Here is a 16,613-nt window from a genome sequence, read left to right as displayed (position 1 = left end):
TTTTTTTTTTTTTTTTTAAATACAAGTGTATTGAGGTCACTTACCTGCTAAAAACTGCCCCTGGCTTCTCACTGCATTTAGAATAAAAGCCAAGTGCCTCTGTGTAGCCAATAAGACCCAGCAGGGCTGGCTCCTGCCCCTCTCTCTAGCCTCACATTTGTAATTATCTTCCACTGATCCCCTCTCAGCCACATGTTCTCTCCTTCCCAATGTTTGTGATTTGGGTGCTGCAAGCACTGTCTCATTTCAGAGACCTCATCAATGCTGTTCCCTCTGCCTGCAATTCTCTTCCCCCAAATGTTCAGCCAGTTAGCCTCTATGTATATGTTAGGCCTTTGCTCAGAGGTCACATCCTCCCTGAAGCCTTTCCTGCCAAAATCAGGTTGACTTACCTCTATTCTCAAAACTTCTAAGAAGTAGGACCAGAGCTGAAACACCCAGATTTAATATTAGAAAAGCATTTTTTGAGCAAATACTACAGGCTAGGCAGGTTACTGAAATGTTTTGCAAATAATTAGCTCATTGAATCCTTGCAACAATGACACGCGGTCATTGACTTCTTTTTTGCTACTCGGCAAATAACTTCTCCAAGGGCACACACAGCTGATACGTGTAGGGGCTACATCAGGGGTGTCCAATCTTTTGGCTTCCCTAGGCCACACTGGAAGAAGAAAAATTATCTTGGGTCACACATAAAATACACTAACGTTAACAATAGCTGATCAGCTAAAATAAATAAATAAATCACAAAAAATCTCATAAAGTTAGACAAGCTTGCACAAGATCTTAAACTCAATTCTGACAGACTTTATTGCTCTTAGCCCCATCCTAACTAGGCTAGGCACTTCCTAATGACATGATGAGTATTTCACTTATTTCTAAGTCCTATTATAAGAATACCTCAACTCATTTTTAAGCTGTAAAATACTTAATAAAGAGAAACAATCTTCTGATACTCACATATCTTTCCCAATCAATTTCCGCATAAAATCCATTTGGTGCCCCATTGCTTTTCTTCTGTAATAAAGTTGAAAATGAATTTAGAAGGAAAATATTTGAATAAAAACAAAGGAACAAAGAACATTGAACTCTTATCTGCATTTAGCAAGAGCTATCAAAATCCAGCACTGGAAAGACATATTAGAGCAGCTTATTAAGGAGCCACATTTATGTAACGGAATGGTAAATCTAGCTGCCGTGACACTGCATAAAAAAGCCTACGTACTTATTTCACAAAAGATTGTAGGATACTGAGGCACAGGGATATTAATGATGAACTGTTCAAATTTTATTCAATTACTGAAGAATTAGCAGCACCTTTATTATAATTGAATCCTCTAAACCTACAGGAGATATAGCCGTGTATATATGTATTTTAAATGGAAACATTTTTACATATAGCCGTGTATATATGTATTTTAAATGGAAACATTTTAACCTCCATGCTGCTATTATATACAATTAGTTACAACATATCCAAAGAGTACTCATCCAAGTCATTAAATAATCTTTTAGCATTTTAGCCCTGACTCAATTTTTTTGTAACTACTCCCTTGATAAAACATAGAGGAAGTCAGCTCCACATCAGTTCATTCAGCTCCTAGTTATTAAAAATAATTTTTTAAAGGACTTTTCTTATCAAATTTTAAAAATAGAATTTGAGGATTAATGGTGGATTTTTGTCATTCGTGTGATCTGTGCCTCCGTGAGCACGTATCATTGCAAGTTGACTGGATGTCAGTACTACTCTCTTCTGATTATCTTAAAGTTTTCTTTGTCCCCTAGTACAACCATGACACATGGCTACAAGCACTTGAGCAAAGATGTGGCATCACCCAAACAGATATTGCCAAGATTTTCTATGTCTTGTGAGCAAAGGACAAACACAAATCAGGTTGGTAATGGAGGGTTCATTCAACATTCTTATATTTAGCACATGGGACAAGGGTATGTCACTGCGCATAGCAGATCTCAGAACAACACACATCAAACGGTGATGCATGAGGCTTGGACACAGGACCTCTAATTTTGCAATAACAAATAAAGGCCACTTGAACTGCAATGTAAACAACTAATACCCAATTTGACAAATAGGTGGAGAAATAAGCTTTTTATGTGTGCACATAGGATCACTAGATAACCCAGAATCATCATCATCATTGAATAACAGTGAATGTTGACTAGGCATTCAATGGAATAGCAGGGCTTTGGCAAGGGTAAATAATGCACAAGAAATAGATAATGTGCTCATGCCCCCTGCCTTCCAATACACTACCACGGCACTAGAATTTACAATGATAAGAACTGGGCCATGCCTTGCCTCCACAGACCAGCATCCATGGACATAAGGTCTGTGACCATCTCCCTCTCTGTCCCACTCCTGACATAGATTATTTGTATGCAGACTACATCATTTTAATCTTCTCACATAATTGCCTTCATTGAATTAGTGCTTCGGTGGTATTTCTTCTACTTTGAACAAAGGTCTTTGTAAAACCTGTCATATCAACTCTGCCTGTGTATACCCTACAAAGCTACTGTTGAGAACTGGTCCATTACATAATGTGACACTTAATACAAATGATTCTCTCACTTGGGTGTAGACAGGGCTCCTATTTTCTCTTTATCATATTTACTTTCTCTTTTAATTCCTGCTTTACCAATCTGTTTGTATATGACTTCTTTGCAAAGTGCTCCACTCCTTCTTAGAAAGCATATATAACAAACAAGTTCAATATAGACATTTAATTTATATTGATAGGAGATCAAAAGGACTAAGCAGATTCCAGAGAAGTAAACTCATGAATTTTGTGATCTAGGATTGTTATCCAAAACCACAGATTAGATAAATTACTGAGTTCAAAATTTTCAAAGTTCTACAGTTTGCTTCCATGATAATCTCATCTTTGTAACTAAGGCCCTTAAAAACCAAGATGGCTTATATGTTCAGCTAAACAGTTTATATATATATATACACACACACACACACATTTGTTTGTGTGTATGTATGTATGTGTGTACATATACATACACACATATATACATACACATGCATATATATAAATAAACATACACAGATACCTACACACACACACAGATACATATATATATATGTATATTTGTTTTTCTTTCTTTCCTGACAACATATATCTAATATTGTAGAAAGAAAGGTGAGTTCTAAATCTGACGATCTAGGCAGAGTGAAAATTTCCCAGTTTGCATGAAAACCAAAGGAAGACTGAGATAAAAGGGAAGCAAAACTTGTAGAAATTTTTTCTTCAAAAATAGGGACACTTTAACAACAAATACTAAAAACCAACAACAAATCATAACAATACATTATTTTTCGTAGATATTCAACACACACATGCACACACACACACACACACACACACACACACACACACACGGCTTTAGTAGAGGAATTTGGTCTCAGTTATGCCAGTGGATTACTACAAATATCTTTGGTTTTCCAAGTGGAAATTATCAAGTTAAAGCTAAGTCAGAGCCTGGATGGAATTCTTCTGGCCTAAACCCAAGAAAAAAACAATTCTTTGTTGGTTTAACCATTGAGAAAGGTGCAACTGTAGTACTAGTAATAGTGAAGATAATGAGTCTACTGATTTTCAAATGGAAAACTTTCAAGAAGAAGAAGCAAGGAAGAATATCAGTTACGTGGGGAAACACCACTTAAAAACCAGGCTTAATAGTGAAAGAAGTATCAGTTATTTACCAACATATAAACAATGATTTTTCTCTTAGAATTGTAATTATATAGATTTTTACCTCTTCCTTTTATTTTGTATGTTTTAAAATTCAAAAATCCTACCTTTAGCATAAGTAACTTTTATAACTTGAATATGACTATTATTTAAAGATAATTGAGGCTCACAGTGATGCTAATCATGTCTTCATAGGTATTTTACTTTGGTTAGCATATATTATCTGTTTTTATATAATATGATGGGCTAAATAGATAAATATAGTGACAGTTATGTTCAATCATACACTCATCAAAGTTCTCAATTTCCATTGGGAATGCCTCTGGTTTTCAAGGTCAGTTCATGGCCAGGTAATGATCCTTGGGTGGGGCATGTTAAAGGTACATGATATACTGCCTAAATATTATCTTTTCTCCACTGAGGTAGACTTGACTCACTTTGTAATTAATTCTATAGAACAGCACTGCCCAATAGAAATATCTCTGAAGAGGGCAATGTTCTACCTGTGTGCTATCCATGATGGCAGCCACTAGCCACAAGTGGCTATGGAGTACTTGAAATGTGTCAAGTGCAACCGAGGAACTGAATTTTAATTAAATAGTCACATGTGGCTACCATAATGTACAATACAGCTATAGGTACCACAGAGTTTGGGCTAGGGTCTGCATCCCTGACTCCATGTTCTTTGGTCAAATACACTGGTTCCTACAGATCAAGTTTCTGCCAAATTCCTGATGTTATTGAGATAGTGCTCATCCTAAGAAATGACTACCCAGTTTATGTGGTGATATTTCCATTATAGCCAAAGGCTTCTTTGTAGATAGTAGATTCTTTTTAAGATTTGAATTCCTGTCCTTTGTCGATGAAACAGGAAACACACATCTTTTATGTGTGATTACTCTTTAAAAGTACATTCAGATGTCAGTCCATAAAGTCTGTATGGTTAATTTAAAAATTGGCCCCAGATATTCAAGAAGTAATTTGGAAATACCTAAGAGTTTTCTTAAATGGAGTAAATGAAAACTACTGTGTTTTCCAAATTTTAAATTGGGATTTTACTCACTGTTTTTAATAACCCTTTGGAAATTTTAAACTAAAATCTGTTTCCTTACCGAAACTTTTTTTCCTCCTTCACGCGCACACTCTGCTTTGCTATTGTAGGGTGGTTCGTGTGGGCTGGGCTGCTGGAATTGATTGTTTTCATGTAGAAAAAAGTGGTTAAAAGATCTGCTTGTTCTTCAAGACACATATAAAGAATTACATGGAGTCAGCAAACATACCATAGAAGAAACCATCTCTAGGCCAAATCATACGGCCTACCAATCTTGGCAGGGTTCCTTAAGCAAAGAGTGGACTTTGGGGCCCATAATGAGGCTCTATTCAGCAGGCCAGCTTGGTTAGGCCAAGAGAAGAAGGGAGGAGGAAGAAGATGTGTCCCAGGCACTAGGGACCATGTGGATCTATTTCTTATACAGCCAGCATTTAATTTACACGTAGAGAACAGGCACAAGGACACACAAGAAGAGACGGAATAAAAATGTTTGTATTTCTAACCTAAGTGGGAAAAGTTCAGTTTAGCCTGGATCAAAGCCTTCCTGCGGGTCACCAATACATACAGCACACACAGCTGACAGCTCCAAATCTGTGCCCTTTCCTGCACACCTGTTCAGGGTGATAAAAAATGACCTTTGCACAGCAAGGGCTATGACCCTGATGCTCCAAGTTTATGTGTGGAGGGAAACTGGAACTGCTTAGAAAAAAGTTAGTTTGCCCTGCACAAATTAGAGTTTGTGTCTAGGTTAGGATGCATCGTCACACTTGGACACCATGACAGACAGCTCTGCCAGTGACGGGTACATTCAGCCAGTGGGGAGCAAGGCCCACCTTCATGCATGCAGCCCTGCCACGAAGCCTCTATAGGTTAAACCTCAGAAGCATTGTCACCAGAGATGAGCTTCGTTGAATTTTGAGAAACTGGCATTAAATAAACAACAGTACATTAAAGTTTATGTTCACCAAGTAGTTTATCAACATTAGGTAGGTGCACCACCACCTGTAGTTTGTGGAACTACATTAATGAAACCACACATTTCAACACTTGACATTCAAAAGGCAATAATTTGAAAGCTATATCAGTTAAGCAAAAGTGGACTGGGTCTATAGAAACAAGGGCTGAAGAAATCAGTCTGAGTTTGAAGGAAAATCAGGTTGGTATCTCTGAGAACTGAATGCAGATAGAAACTCAGATAGCACTGGTTTCTAAGATTCAGTGACCATAGTAAACGTGGAAAGCTTGGAGAACATTTCTTTTTTTTTTTTTTTTTTTTTTTTGAGACGGAGTCTCGCTCCGTCGCCCAGACTGGAGTGCAGTGGCGCGATCTCCACTCACTGCAAGCTCCGCCTTCCCGGGTTCCCGCCATTCTCCTGCCTCAGCCTCCCGAGTAGCTGGGACTACAGGCGCCCGCCACCGCGCCCGGCTAATTTTTGTATTTTTAGTAGAGACGGGGTTTCACCGTGTTAGTCAGGATGGTCTCGATCTCCTGACCTCGTGATCCGCCCGTCTCGGCCTCCCAAAGTGCTGGGATTACAGGCGTGAGCCACCGCGCCCGGCCTGAGAACATTTCTAAATAGTAAAACCAGCAGCTGGCTAATAATGTCCAATTACCTATAAAGCCTGTTTCTGAGGAAGTGCATTTATTTTGAATGTAGCCTTTTCCGGAACAGGTCTGTGTTATTTTCTAAGAAGTCAAAATTAACTAATTTATCTTTCCTAATAATCACGATCAGTGATATTTATGGCATTTCTAATTAAGTAACCAAGTGGGCACGACTGCTAATAAAGAACTTCATATGATTTGGAATGGTGAAGGACTTGGGGAACTCAGGCATGAAGCCCTGCCCTGGGGGGATGCATCCCCAGAATGACTGCTGGGTTCATTAATGCAGCACATACTCATCATTGCCTGCCACGTGTCAGCTGCTGTACCAGGTACCAGGGTGCACATTCTACCAGAGATTTAAACTGGTGCTGTTCAGAACACAGAGAATAGTGAGGCAGCAAGGGGCCTTAGAGACAATGAGCAGGGGTTCGGAGAAAGAAAATGAGGACAAGACTGAGAGTGGCACAGGTAGAGAAGCAAGAAACAGCAATCCAGTCTGGGAGCAGCGAGGATAGGAAGCAGAGTAGCTAACAGAGTTTGCAAAGGTCAGAGGGGACCAGAGAACCCAGGGAGGGGACCAAGCCAGAAGCAAAGAAGAGACACAGAAGCAGAGAGTACCTGAGACAGAGTTAACGAGAGGGCTCTGAGCCAGAAGCAAGAGGTGAGGAGAAGCTGAGTCTTCTGGGTCTTTTTTTTCCCCTGCTGAATAGAGCCTTGATTATAGTGTTACCCAATGTCTGATCAATTTCAGTCTATTTTCTTAACATTTCATGGTGAGAACCACACGAAAGCAAAAGGCACCCCAAAGCTAAGAACCTTGAGTCAAGTGTGGAAGAAAAATTCCTGCTATAGCTGCAATTAACACCCCAGTTTAGGTATAATATTGTGAAGGGTGATTTAAGAAATTTTTTAACCATCAGGTTTATTTTAGTTCCCACTCCAGCCCAATGAGCCTAATGTAAGTCCATTTCTTTTTTTTTTTCAGTAACAGCTGTTCTTTTGAACCTTCTGAATAGGCATCTGATTTAGATTTGAAGGAAGTCATTTTAGGAGTCGGTGCAGACTCCCATAAGCGCAACTCGGATAAATCTAAGCCCATGCACCACGGACTTCTTTAAAAAGCAAGAATTCTGGCGGCCAGCAAGGAGTCACAGCTAACTGTTAGATCTAAACCCAGTGGACACTTTTTCCTCTTTCAGACTGTAAATTCGGGCTTAAGTGGTTTTCAAGACCATCTCCTACTTTTGAATTTAATATAGAAAATGTATCTGCAGCACAACTACTAAAGGGGAAAAGCTTCTTTCAATTTTCTTGGATCTCAGCTTCATTACAACTTTGTGGCCTCTGTCGGAGAAAAACATTCTCCCATAATGAACTTTTGCATCATTAAATTGGAAATGAAATAACAGTTGATGGGAGCAGCCCCTGCATGAACTGTCTGGCTTGCGACCCACCATCTGTTGGCCTGCCTGCTCTGGGGCAGGGTTTTAGGTAAATGCCATAAATAAATCTAGCTTGACCAAGACTACATTTATGTCCCATGCAATTAATATAGAAAATTACAATAGTAAGAGGTCTAAAAAGTCATTCAAGGTATTTTTTTCCATACAGGAAAAAAAAAATGGGGCTTTGAGAAATTTAAACACAGCATATATTGACACAAACTCAGTAAAAATGGTTATTTAAATACTTACAATTCCATCTCTATCTGGTGAACCTCTGTAACAAAAAGAAATTGATAGCTATTATGCTAAGGAATCATTCTTGCCACATAGACTACAGTACAGCAGTAAGAACCATTAACCACTACCCTCCCCTTCCCCAGCATTCCTGCCCTGGTAAACCTGGCTAATGAAAACTAAATCAAAACAAATTGGTTGAGTGATATTTAAGTGTGGGGTATGTGTATGTGGGAAGGAAATTCTCATTAAAAAGTTGGAGCCCAAAGCCACAAGTGGGTAGGGTAGTGCCTTGGTTCATTTTTGAGAGGAGAGTTTATTAAAGAGACTCCACTCTAGCTGGCTCCATTTAAAACTATCATGAGGCAAGTAAACCAATGTGCTGTCTCACCTGTGTATTTTTAAGAGATGGGGTCTTGCTATGTTGCCCAGGCTGGAGTGCAGTGGCTATTCACAGGCACAATCAAAAGCATACTACAGCCTTGAACTGCTGGGCTCCAGTGAACCTCTGCGCCAGCCTCCTGAGAAGCTGGGATTGCAGGAGAGAATCACTGACCCCAGCCCTTATATCTTTGCTTCTGTGAATGGTCCTGAATTGCCTCCTACATGAGAAAGCTTCTGTGGTATTTTTCAACTTTATTTTGAGAATTGGTACTTTCCTCTGTATTTCTATGTTTACTTCTCCTTCCATTATAGAAGAGCAGGAAATGGAGAACAACATTTTGCTAAATGGCTCCTTCTGATGACTAAAGCCCAGGGCAGCTATTCTATGGTGGCACCATGCTGCAGTAGTCAAGAGCAAGGGCTTTTGAGTAAGATGAAGCTGGGTGTCCAAATAGCTCTGTGACCTTGAACACTTAACCTCTCTAAGCCAGTTTAAATAAGGTAATATAGAGAGAACTTACAACAGTTCCTGACACATGGTATTCAAAACTGTGAGTTGCTTATAATTCCTTTTCTCTTCCAAGATATCTCTTCACTAGAAACACGAAACTGCCCACTTGCAGCCACACTGGACTTTAAAGTATTAGGGGTATTTTGGAAAACTGGATTAGAGGAGCAGACGGAGAAACTAGAAGGTAGCCACTGTAATTTTGTAACTTCCCATTTTAATTCAGTTTTTAAGAGGCAAAAAATACAGGGATACTTATTACGCTTGGAAAGGGACCTGCATTATTTGGAAGAAAACCTTAATAAGTGCTTAAGGTGAACTGTGATATCTTGAGGAGTTTGGTGTGGGGTTGGAATCATTCTTCAGAAGGTGCAATCAGGTAAGAGAATTATTGCTTAATGGCAGGGAGCCAGTGAGAAAAGAGAGAGAGAGAGAGAGAGAGCAATGCAGAGAGTTGGTGGGATGCCATCTAGACTCCAAGGTGTGATTCCCTTTCCCCACCAACATCCCTTCAAAATTAGCGGAATATTCTACTTGGATTATAATACACTTGACAGAGTGCATATTTTTCATAACTAGTGAGTTCTGTGTCCACAGAGATGCAAAGGTGAATCAGTGATAGAGGGGCAAGAAACAGAGAACATCCTAATATTGAAAGACCATGGGAATGGACAGAAATCTTGAGACTTTTGGACATTACTTGGATGTGGAAATTAACCAGTTTGAAAAAATTCTATTTAAAATAGAGCGATAGGAAGAATCTTAGCTGACAAAAGTACTTGTAATGAGCCAGGCGATTGGTTAGGACCAAAGGATAAAAATAATGAAAACATATTCATCACAGAGAGAATGAAACAGGTGAGTAAATCCAGTAGGTTATCATGGTCATAGTAAGCCCAGGCTAGTAGGAGAGCACTGAGAATAGGTACCAATTCATACTCATCAAAGCCAATTCTCTTTTTTATATCTATATACTTAGTCTGCCTGTCTCTCTCTTTCTTTCTTTCTTTCTTTCTTTCTTTCTTTCTTTCTTTCTTTCTTTCTTTCTTTCTTTTCTTTCTTTCTTTCTTTCTTTTTCTTTTTCTTTCTTTCTTTCTTTCTCTCTCCCTTTCTTTCATTCTTTCTTTTTTTTCTTTTCTTTCTTTCTTTCTTTTTTTCTCCCTCTCTCTCTCCCTTCCTCCCTCCCTCCCTTCCTCCCTCCCTCCCTTCCTTCCTTATTTCCTTCCTTCCTTCCTTCCTTCCTTCCTTCCTTCCTTCCTTCCTTCCTTCCTTCCTTCCTTCCTTCCTTCCTCTCTCTTTCGAGATGGAGTTTTGCTCTTGTCACCCAGGCTGGTGTGTAATGGCACAATCTCAGCTCATTGTGATGTCTGCCTCCCAGGTTCAAGTGATTCTCCTGGCTCAGCCTTCCAAGTAGCTGAGATTATAGGCATGCGTCACTACGCCCAGCTAATTTTTATTTTTAGTAGAGAAGCGGTTTCACCATGTTGACTAGGTTGGTCTCGAACTCCTGACCTCAGATAATCCACCTACCTCAGCTTTCCAAAGTACTGGAATTACAGGTGTGAGCCATGGTGCCTGGCCAATATACTGAGTATTTCTTATTAGGACTTCAACTTACTAGGACTTAAGGTCTCTATATATGAGTATTTCTTACTAGGACTCCAACCTTACTAATGGAGCTGGGAGAGAGGTGATTGCATCAACTTTTGGGTAGGATGTGTTCAGAGGCACTGATCCATGTGGGGATGCCTTTGGGAACTGCAAGCAATAGATGCGGCAAAAGCTCGGAGATTGGCCTGGCTGTGGTGTTGCCCACTGTGGATCCAGGTACAAGGTCCTGTCAGTAGGGGATCTTAAAGGGGAGGCACTTGACCTCATACTTATTTCAGCTGTTGGGATGGTCTTTCACAATTTTTAATCAGAGAAACTGTGATTGTACATAGTGGCACTGGAGTCCTATTCTGATCCTTCGTCTTCTCTACTAATGGAAATGTGGCTCATGTGTCCAATGCAGTCAGTGAGCATGGTGGCTAAGGGCACCGGCTCCAGTGCCAGACTGCCTGGGAACAACCAGTGTCAATTTCCTAGCTGCAGAAGCTTGGGCAAATTACTTCACCCCTTTTTTTCTTGGTTTCTTTATCTATAAAATAGCCAGCATAACAGTATATACCCCATAGGGCTATTAGAGGATTCAGTGGACTAACAAAAGAGAAGAACCTGAAACAGTCCCTAGAACATAGTAAATGCTCATTAAATGTTTTCTAGAATAATAATTTTTATACACTATAACCCAGGATAGGGAGTGAAGAGATTTTAGCAGCCTCAGACAGTTGGGCATGTGTTCTAATTTCACTTTCTAACCCCCTGAGGTTTTATATTGTATTTTAAAATAATTTTTTTCTTTTTCATGGCAGACTTATTGTATTTGCTGACTTCTATTTTAAAAAGAATCATCTACCATGGACTTTTGGGATCTATTTTTTAAAGTTTCAGTTGCCTTTTGTAACTACTGTCTTTTTTTTTTTTTTAACTCTCCTATTTGTCTGGGTTTTAGTTCTACCCATTGATATTTTTTCTTTTTGGTGATGAAAGCACAGACACTGGATTTTAGACTAGAATATGGGCTCCAAGTCTTAGTTTCTGAGTAGCCTTCAGAAAATTACTTAACCTCCTTTGGCACTGATATTTCTCTTTAAAATTGACGTATTGCTGCTGTTATTTAATTACTAGGAAGACTAAAAAGGATATCAGCGCAACATATGCCCTGCACAGGGCCTGCCACTTAGCACAAGCTCTCTCCCTTCCCCTACCAGCTGCTGCAATGATGATCAAATCAGGAAACTCTGGTCATAAGCCCACTGTACATCTAAGGAGGTTCAATCAGCTGAAGTTGGTTCTGGTGTCTACCCTAGCAGGTTGCTGAGCAACCCATAGTGAGTTGTAGCAGCCCTGAAAAACAGTTTGCATCAACAAGGTTTCAATGATCACAGACAAACATAAGCATTTACTAAAGCTGAAGGGACAGCAAATTGCTAGAGCGCTTTCCCAACCCCTTTGCATTTATGATTTCTTTTCCGAGAATGATATGTGATCAAATTACAGAGTTCATGAAAGCATTAGGGAGTTCATGAAAAGCAAAGGCTTATACTAAACATACTAAACAGCTTGTTCTTTGACCATTACTGATGGTGGAACCAGCTTCAGCTATTTTGCTATCACATAAGTAATTTGGGACTCTCAAATGACAAGAAGTTAACGAAGGATACTTGGGATTCTTTAAACAAATGTCTTATTAGAGTACCTCAGAGAGATATTTGGCCTCTACCCATAGCTGCGAGGAATAACTCAGTTATTTTAATAACTTCAGAAATGGTGATGGAAGAGTAGTGCTTTGGCTACATGTAAATTAGTGCAGCCTGCCCTGGAGAGATTGTTCAACCTCTTCTCTCTCAAGAAAGCTTTTTCCTTTTTAACTTTCCTCGCATGCCAGAAATCTCCGGTTTGGTCAGTTACAGACATTGTCTTCCTTCAGAAATGGATTTAGTTTCTGTTAACGATGTTCTCCTGAGATCCATCGAATAGTGTCCCACACAACACCTGGCACTACGAATCCTATAATGCCTTCCCTTATATGACTCACATAGTGTCTGGCCCTTTAGGGAAATTCGATTCCATTTAGTGTAAATTTCTTTGTTGTTGTTTACAGGTGTGGAAAATGAGGCCCAGCAAAGTAAAGGGTAATTCCCAAAGCCATGGAGTTTGGGCCGTGCTGGGACTACAGCTCAGGTCTTCTGATCTAGTGAAGGCATCAGCACATATTCTGGGTGGTTAATGATTAGAAAATGGCAAACTTCTTAAGAAACAATGTAATTTATATAATCCTCAGAAAAATATTCCTAACTTAGTTATTTAGAAAAATTTGCAGGACAACAGTAAATGTAGTATCCATGAAATAAATAGTTACAAAAGAAAATGAAAAAAGAAAATATAAGAACTTAATATTTGGCATCTAGACAAAAAATAACTTCGTCCCCCCAATCCTTTACACTCTTTGGCTTAAAAAACTTTCAAGGTTTCAAGGTGGCCCACTGCCTATGGAAGTAGCCCACACACCTCAGCCTGGTACTTAAGGCCCTTCCTATCTGGTCCTGGTCTCCTTTCCAGCCTTGCCTTCCATTATCACCTTTACCTGTAACTCCAAAGTAGACAAACTGCCCCATTTGTCATGTCAATAAATGCCTAGTGGACTTTTCTACCTTTCTGCTTTTGCTTTTGTTGTTCCCTTTGCATGAAATACACATCCTCATCTTCTTGAAGGCCAAACTCAAGTCTCCTCCCCTACCCTGAAGCATCACTGATCATCAATCCAAATATGAGATTTTTCACCCTCAAATTCCCATGAAATCCCATCTTAGTTGCTTGTAAGGAACTTACACATATTAATTTGTGTCAGTAATAATAAGAGTACCAGTAGCTGCCATTTGCTGAGCATTTACTAAGTATTAGGTACCATATGAGTCATTTCAAATATGTTACCTCATTAGTTGTATAAACAATACTTTAATTTGTGTAGTAGATATTTTGTCTCATGAATCATAAATTCTTAAAGGACAAAGGCTCAGGGAAATACTCAGGATCTTGTGATAAAATTTATGCATGATAAAAATATACAGAATGAAAAGCTAAAGGCGAGAATAAATGTGGCTTTCTTCATTTTCACCTATGCCCATACAACTATTGCTGTTCCCTTTTTCTAACTTTCTTTCAGAGATTCTAGCCAAATGAGGGGTATAATGGGTTCAATTCTGATGTACAGCAAACTACATCAGATCTGCATTTCTACCTGGTCACAACCATCTGCAGCTGTGCTCTCCCTATACTGGTCGTGGGATGGAGTCTCAAGTTCCTGGCCAGTGGACTTCACGTATATAAGTTACCTGCTTGGCTCCAAAAGTCTACTGAGATTTTGTGTCAGAGCCAAATACTTCTGCAGGAGAATTCAAGATGGTCAAATACGTGGAAGGAAGTTAGTGGAATGAAACTGTTATGTCATTGGACATTTTCAGGGTCTATCAGTGTCTGTGGGCAACTAATTATCTTGGATATGATCACTTAAATATGTAAAAGCATCCCCACAGTTGTTTCTGGCTTTTGTTTCTTATTCACTGCTAAATATCCCATCATTCCTGAATTCTGTTGGTTGATTTACAATTCGGCTTGTACAAAATCTTGGCATCTCAAGTAAGAGCTTTGAGATGTTATGTAGTCTACATTTCTGTTTCTGGCTAGGTCTAATCTATCCAAACAGGTGTTTTGTTATTTCCTTAGTTCAGATCATAGGCTCAACTCTATATGTGGAAATGAATTCTTTTTATCCTTCATAAAATTAACAGTCACATTTTCTGCCTCCTGAGACTGCTGGGAAGTGTAATGATTTAAAAAGAAAAGAAAGAAACACATGATTAAAAACTGAACATGTGATGAAAAATTTTTACCTTTTTAGCATAAATCTAAGAACTGTTTATATTGAATAATTACAATTTACTCAGAAATGGGGAAAGCAAATAGTACACAATATCTGAGAAAACTGTGTGGCAATCTTATATTGACTGTGACAAGAGCATCTCTTATGCAAATAGCTTCTTCGAGGAGGCAAACTCCTAAAGTACATACGTAGAATCAGTGTCCTTTTCTTTCTTCCGTATTCCAAAGGCCTTCCTTGTACGTTTTTTCAATCCTGTGGGAAAACAGCAAAGGATCAAAAACTCAGCAACATTCAAGTGAACATATTTTGAAAGTTGTAACACACCAGTTAGACTTGAATGTTTAGAAAGCAATGAAGTTTCTGAAGTTGTATGTATAGGTATGTGTGTTTGCATATTCATATGACTCATTAATACATTTTTCAATAGTTATCTATCAAGGACTTCACACCATAAGTTCTTAGCACTATAAGCAACACAAGGATGCATGGGTATAGAAAAGATTGTAAGATTTTCTTAGACTACTGTTATTCATCACCCATATTGGGGTTCTGCCAAGAAGTCAAATCACAGATTTAGAAGAATAGCCATTTTCAGGTTAGACATATTCTTTAGACTGGGATAATGCCAAGACAGAGATCATGTGACCCATGCCAAGAGAACTGCACAGATCTGACACATCTCTGTGTCCCGTATTCCCATCTTATCTTTTACTACCTTCTCCAGTCTGTGGCTGCACTGAATTATGAACCATTCTCTGAACACACCCCAAAATTTGCACTCCTGTATTTCTTTCTTTCTTGTGTGGTCCTTACTTGTGATTGAAATGCTTTCCCTATTTTGTGGACATTTAGAATTTCACTTCATCCTTTAAGGCCCAGGACAAATGCCACTCCTTCTGTAGGGCCTCTTAATCCTGGAGGCGTAAGACACTGATTATTCTGTGTTCCCCCCCAAAATGTTGCTCTTATATGTAGGATATATCAAATGGTATCACCTATTAGTTTCTGTGTCAGTTTCCCTAGTAGACTGTGATCCTTTCTTGAACAAAGGCCAAGGCTCCCTCATTTTTAAGTCCAGATAATATTTGTGATTTAAAATGTCTTCCAGGAAGCACCATTCAAGCAGCACTAGCTAAGAAAGCCCTTTTCTTCCATCCTGACAAGCCAAGTACAGTCTTGGTTCTTTTCTACTCATCCTGTCAAAGCTGTTTGGGTTTCCCACCCCCTACATGATCCATAGTTACAGACATGCCTTCTGCGTCTGTTAGTGAGTATTATTCAAATAAATTAAATGTTTATGTATTCAAACCTTAGACTTGTTATTGGTGGTTTGGAAAGTCTTCTTGAGAAATTGGAGCTGAGAGAGTCACTGATATTTCAGATTTGTTTGGTACTGCCAGGTGGAACAAAGGGAAAAACAATGACAGAATCAGTGAGTTGATGATACGTTTTTCCAAAACATGTGAGTCAGCCCAAACCACTCAGATTATCTGAGTCATTCATTATCTGCCTCTTAGGATACTACTCAAATACAATCTTCAAAATGTCTCTGTTCCGTCTAATTTTGTATTTTAATAGTCATCCATTTAAGACATTTAGGTCTTTAAAATGTCACTTTTTTAAAAACTCCTCCCACATAAAACTATTTTCCGTTACTTACCACATGATGAGTTTATAGGAAAACATATTGATATTTAAAACTACCCACCCATAATATTTAGAAACATCTTCTCCCCTTTTATTTTTTATTTTGTTTATTAAAAATTTCTTTCTCACCTCTAAATGTCTTATTCCCTTATAAGGACAAAGTATCATAGTTACATAATCATCAGTCTATCCCTACAATTTTCCTTGGGTTTCAAGTCTCCTAATTGGCTTTTCTTTGCTTCTGATTTAGCTTTGAGCTCACAATGAATGCCATATTCAGCAATCACCACTGGTTTTTACAGGACTATAAAACCAATGCTATTATCATCTCAGGGTTTCAAGTGTGTTATTTCCTGTAACTTGACCTATGAGATAAAAAATAGCATGCCTTACCAAATATATCAGAAAATATACACACATTCCAGTACTCTTTGTATTAAATTGGTAACAGAACGGGAAATAGTAGTTTTCCATAGACCCTGTGCTGGTTTTGACCACCAAGTTTGGACAATAGCCAACATGAACTAG

General features: G+C 38.8%; 1 protein-coding gene across 15 annotated transcripts in view; it reads right to left on the bottom strand.

Annotated features, from left to right (window-relative positions):
• Positions 1–16,613, bottom strand: part of SGIP1 (SH3GL interacting endocytic adaptor 1) — a 209,811-nt gene that overhangs the window by 104,254 nt on the left and 88,944 nt on the right. For 6 of the 15 annotated variants that reach the window (XM_050761164.1, XM_050761245.1, XM_050761476.1 and 3 more), the window contains 4 exons: positions 14,627–14,690; positions 8,077–8,101; positions 7,001–7,084; positions 961–1,017 (listed from right to left, as the gene is read on the bottom strand). In XM_050761164.1, coding sequence (XP_050617121.1) covers positions 961–1,017; positions 7,001–7,084; positions 8,077–8,101; positions 14,627–14,690 — 230 coding nt within the window. Of the gene's footprint in view, positions 1–960; positions 1,018–4,834; positions 4,907–7,000; positions 7,085–8,076; positions 8,102–14,626; positions 14,691–16,613 lie in introns of all 15 variants that reach the window. The other 9 variants (XM_050762279.1, XM_050761547.1, XM_050761935.1 and 6 more) reach the window with 2 other exon arrangements.

This window comes from Macaca thibetana, chromosome 1 (genome assembly GCF_024542745.1).
Source record: "Macaca thibetana thibetana isolate TM-01 chromosome 1, ASM2454274v1, whole genome shotgun sequence".
Lineage (NCBI taxonomy): Eukaryota > Metazoa > Chordata > Mammalia > Primates > Cercopithecidae > Macaca > Macaca thibetana.
The sequence above is the reverse complement of the archived record's forward strand: the minus strand, read 5'-3'. Positions and strand labels throughout refer to the sequence as shown.